General features: G+C 50.0%; 1 protein-coding gene across 1 annotated transcript; it reads right to left on the reverse strand.

Annotated features, from left to right (window-relative positions):
* Positions 1-2,070: 2,070 nt before the first annotated feature.
* On the reverse strand, positions 2,071-3,362 carry LOC103356127 (zinc finger protein 13-like). The gene is made up of 2 exons (XM_008280191.1): positions 3,035-3,362; positions 2,071-2,961 (listed from the first exon to the last, which is right to left on the reverse strand). Exons 1-2 carry the CDS (start codon positions 3,360-3,362, stop codon positions 2,348-2,350), a joined length of 942 nt encoding a protein of 313 aa, XP_008278413.1. The 3' UTR covers positions 2,071-2,347.
* Positions 3,363-4,363: the final 1,001 nt, after the last annotated feature.

The raw sequence follows: 4,363 nt of genomic DNA on the forward strand, positions 1-4,363 counted from the left end.
TGGGCGTTTCCTGTTTCCTTCTGAGGTATGTTCAGCTGGTTGGAGGAGTCATGGAGTGAGGAGGAGTCCAGCCTCCCCCCTCCTCCTGGGGGGTTTCTCCAGAGGAACCGTGGGTGAGGACCAGGATCTGAGGATCCAGAGAGCAGCAGTCGTCCTGCACATCCACAATTCTTCTCACTGCAAAACCAAAGATTTGCTGCTGCAGAATCTCAAACTTTTATGCGTTAATCCTTCAACAGAAGCTGAAAACCTGCAGCTCAGAACAACACAAGCCTCCGACTGACGTGGCTGAAGGCCTCATGACCACAGACATGTACATGTATGTATGTAGGTTGTTTCAGTAAAAGTGACCTTGAGAAGTGTGTCAACGGAAAGAATCTCACAACAGCACAAACCTGGAGCCTTCGGCGACGGCACATCTGGTTTATTCTTAGATCTTCATCATTCAGGACAAACTGTGGATGAGAGACACTTGGTCTGATTTTACAGCTTCTCTTCACATGTTTGGACCTGAAGTGAAGGTTTGTCTTAGCGGATGGAGGACGGATGGTTCTAGCAGGCTGGCTGATGGACTTCTGAAGACAAATGATATGAATTAATCTGTCGTTAGCAACGGACGGCGCTGGTCTGAGAATACAGAAGTACACGAGCTACTGGCTGATGTTTCTGCTTCAACATGTGCCTCCAGTTTGTGTAAATTAAACAGTTTGTCATTAAAGTCTGACCCAACCTGAGGTCCGTTTCACAAGCAGGTTCAGTGAAAACTCTTGAGTCCGTTAACCCTGAAATGAGGGACTCAGAGTTTTCACTGAACCCCAGGACAGTCTGAATCCAACAACAGAGGAGGAACCAAAACCCAAACACTTCAACATGCTCCTCAAATTAGAGCTAAATACATTTACCAGGTACTGTACTTGAGTATAAATTTGAGGTATTTTACTTGAGTACTTCCATGATTACTACCTTCTCCTTGCATTGTATAAAATCTCGGGGAAATATTGTCGCCGTTTGTCCTTCGTTTATCTGACAGATTTTACAACATTACAACTCAGAAATAGATTTATTATATATGTAATTATATCAATAGTATTGATTCTATACATATTTGATACTGCTGTTATTTTACATATTTTTCACTTATATTTTATTACTTTCTGTATATTTCTTTTTTACATTTGTTGATATTTCTTTTCATATTTCTTCGAGACGTCTTCGTCCAATCGCACATCTCAGCACAAATCAAAGGTGGTAGAAGATAAGTACCAATGTGATGCTGGACAGAACCACCGACAGGAACCTCTTCCAATCTGACATCTGTGATCTCTGCATTAGATCACTGTCAGTCTCTGGTTCTGGTTCTGGTCCGTCTGTCTGCTGCAGGACTCAGGTCACTGCTGCCTGTTAAATACTGAACTGATTTTAGGTTTTATTGTTTGTAAATCTGCCTGGTGTCGGACGGGTCCATTATGGAGGCCGATGAGTACAACAATGAGCTGAGGTCCAAAAGGTTCGGCCCGCTGACGCCTCAGCTAAAGCCTCCAGTCATCTGAGGTGCTTGTTGCTCTGAGTGCCCAGTGTTTTAGATTTACCTGTTCTCCACTAGGTTCTGTTCATACTCTGGTAGTTTCCGACCGTTGGGCTCTCAGGTTCTAGAACCAGACCGGAACATGTCTGACTGGTTCCTGTAAATCAACCAGAGTCTTTAAAAGTCAGCTTTAAAGTGTTTTTGAAGATTAAAACAGTCAAAATCAGAATCCTGGAGGTGACTGGAGATACGACAGTTTTTGAAGTGTTTCAGAACCATGAGAGCAGCAGAACTTCTGGAGGAGGAACCACGGTGCTGTAAAAACAGATGAGCTCACAAACAGTTTGACGTATGAGCCGAAAACTCCACAGGCGCCACATTTTATGATAAAGAGGTCGGAGCAGAAGATATAAAACCTCTTCAGCCTCCTCTGTCAGCTGAACCTTACTGAACCTTCAGTTCAAATGAAGCTGCAGCTGCTAGCGCCACCTGCTGGAGCTTTGCTTCTGCTCCTGCAGCACAAAGCAGACACCATGAAACCCAAGCTGGAAGATTTCAGATTTTATTCTGAGAACAAATGCACCACCGTTGGTTTATAAAAAGTTCTTACAGTTTATCAGGTCCGGACACATTTAACATCATATTGTACATTCTTTCTGGTTCTGACTGGGTTTCATCTGGACTCTGGACTCACACGGAGCTCTGAGCCACAAACCCTTCAGCTGCTGCCTTCAGGGGATTTTACAGCAGCTTGTGTCTTTATTCATGTGTTTGAAGTCCACGTGTTGTAAAGGCTGAGGAGGACGTGTGATCCCGCCACAGTCACACGTGCACGTTGTCGCTCTTGTGCACGCTCCTCATGTGTCTTCCCAGACTCTCCATCCACTTGAAGGTCTTCCCGCAGCAGCTGCAGGCGAAGTGCTTCCCCTCGGTGTGGATGGTCTGGTGTCTGTTCAGGGCGCTGGTGGTGATGAAGCTCTTCCTACAGATGTCACACCTGTACGGACGCTCACCTGTGTGCGTCCTGATGTGCGCGGCCAGGTGAGAGCAGTTGCTGAAGCGTTTTTCGCACACCGAGCAGCTGTAGGGTTTCTCTCTGGCCTCGTCCCCGCTGTGGCTCAGCTGGAAGTTCTGAAGGTTCTGGAGGCTGGAGGCCTCCTGCAGGTTCTTCAGGCTGGACGCAGGAGACATGAAGCTCTTTATGTCCGAGTCCAGAACCTGGAGCTGCTCGGTGTCGGGGTTCATCCAGAACTCCCTGCTGCTCCTCTGCTGCTCCTTCTTCACCTGGGAGGCCTCCGGCGGCTCCGCGCTGCTGCTGCCTCCGTCCTGCTGCTCCTCACACGGCGCCTCCTCCGGGGCAGCAGCCGGAGCAGGAGGCTGGAGGTGCTGGAGGTCCTGCAGAACCGGGGCTCCTCCACAGCGGTCCGCTCCGGGCTCTGAGTCAAACACAGCACCGTCAGACCACATGCATGCACCTGGAACAAAGCAGCTGGAGGCGGAAGCACCGACCTGCTCGGAGCCGCAGCTGCAGCCGCCGGCTGATCTCCAGCTCGGCGGAGCGGAGCAGCTCGTCCCGGTACTCGGCCAGGAGGCTCTCCACCGCGCCGAGGATCTCCTCTGCGGCCGCCGTCAGTCGGTCCTGCAGGAACACCTTCAGACTCTCCAGCCGGGACATGATTCTCCGAACCAGCGGGTTCTGCTGGGTCCTGGACGTCACGCTCCGCTTGTAAACACGGACACGAGTCTCGGTGCGCAGCAGGAAGCTCGAGCGCCCCCTGCCGGCCCGGAGGAGCCCGGGGGGGGGGGACGGGAAGCAGCGAGGGTCAAAAATCTCCATCCTCGTTGTAAATGTAGCTTCATGGTGAAGTTGTAATTATGGAAATATGATGAGAGCACAGGACCTGGACACAGAACCGACAGCTTTAAACGAGCTGCAGGCGATGAGGCTGGACCCAGCGGAGGGGTTCTGGTCCTGCTCCGAACCCGAACCTGCTTCTGCCCACAGGACGAACACGATGACGCAAGACAGCAGACAGGTGAGAAGTTGATGTTCTCTGAGCTGCAAAACACGTCTGATGATGACAGAAATGTGGACATTTAGAGCAAAGCTGCTGCTCACAGACCCAAACCACAGAACCGCCTCAGCGGGTCTCTGAGGCCGCGGTGGGGAAATCACTGCTAATCATTAACTGGAACAAGTTCTGTTCCCTTCATTCCTGCAGACGTTTCAACTGTCAGACTGTGAAGCAGACAAAGACCTGCTGACGTGCAAACATTTGGTTCAGAGTTTACTGAAGATAACGAGCAGACTGAAGGAACACAACGTCTGGGCTGAATGAAGCAACAGAAAAAGTTCTGCTTGACACAAGTTTCAAATGTAGAAATGCTCCAGTAGCTGTTCAGCAGGTTCACGTTTTGTTCCTCCAAACCTCGACAGTCGTTGTTTCCTCAGCCGCTGACTTCTGGAACTTCTTGTTCACGAAGACGAGTCACACCTGCGTTCACCTCACCTTGAACCCTCTGAGGCTTCTGAGCCTCCTCACAGAACCACTGTTAGGGCTCAGTAAAGGTCCAGAACAGACAGAGCAGCTTCATGTCCTTCAGGTTATAAACCTATGAGCAGCTCCACTGACCCATGAACCTGCTGTCTGGACCGGGTTTCAGGCTGTAGAGAGAATCTGATGGAACCTGCTGCTGCTCACACATGGAGGCGTTTGATGAAACATCTGGACATACCATCAGAAGAAAAAGGTCCCATCAGAGCAGCTCTGATCTACGGTCAGGTTCTCCAGATGCTACAGAACGGACGGACCTACAGACCAAGTCTAGGATCAGGAT

Source organism: Stegastes partitus, unplaced genomic scaffold, assembly GCF_000690725.1.
Source record: "Stegastes partitus isolate 25-593 unplaced genomic scaffold, Stegastes_partitus-1.0.2 Scaffold184, whole genome shotgun sequence".
In the NCBI taxonomy this organism is placed as follows: domain Eukaryota; kingdom Metazoa; phylum Chordata; class Actinopteri; family Pomacentridae; genus Stegastes; species Stegastes partitus.

What these genes read in the sequence shown, in the direction of transcription:
- LOC103356127 (XM_008280191.1), bottom strand. Translation starts at nt 3,362, where the DNA reads ATGGAGATTTTTGACCCTCGCTGCTTCCCGTCCCCCCCCCCCGGGCTC. An exon ending in GCAGCTGCGGCTCCGAGCAG is followed by an intron (nt 2,962 to 3,034) that starts GTCGGTGCTTCC and finishes TGTTTGACTCAG; the next exon opens with AGCCCGGAGCGGACCGCTGT.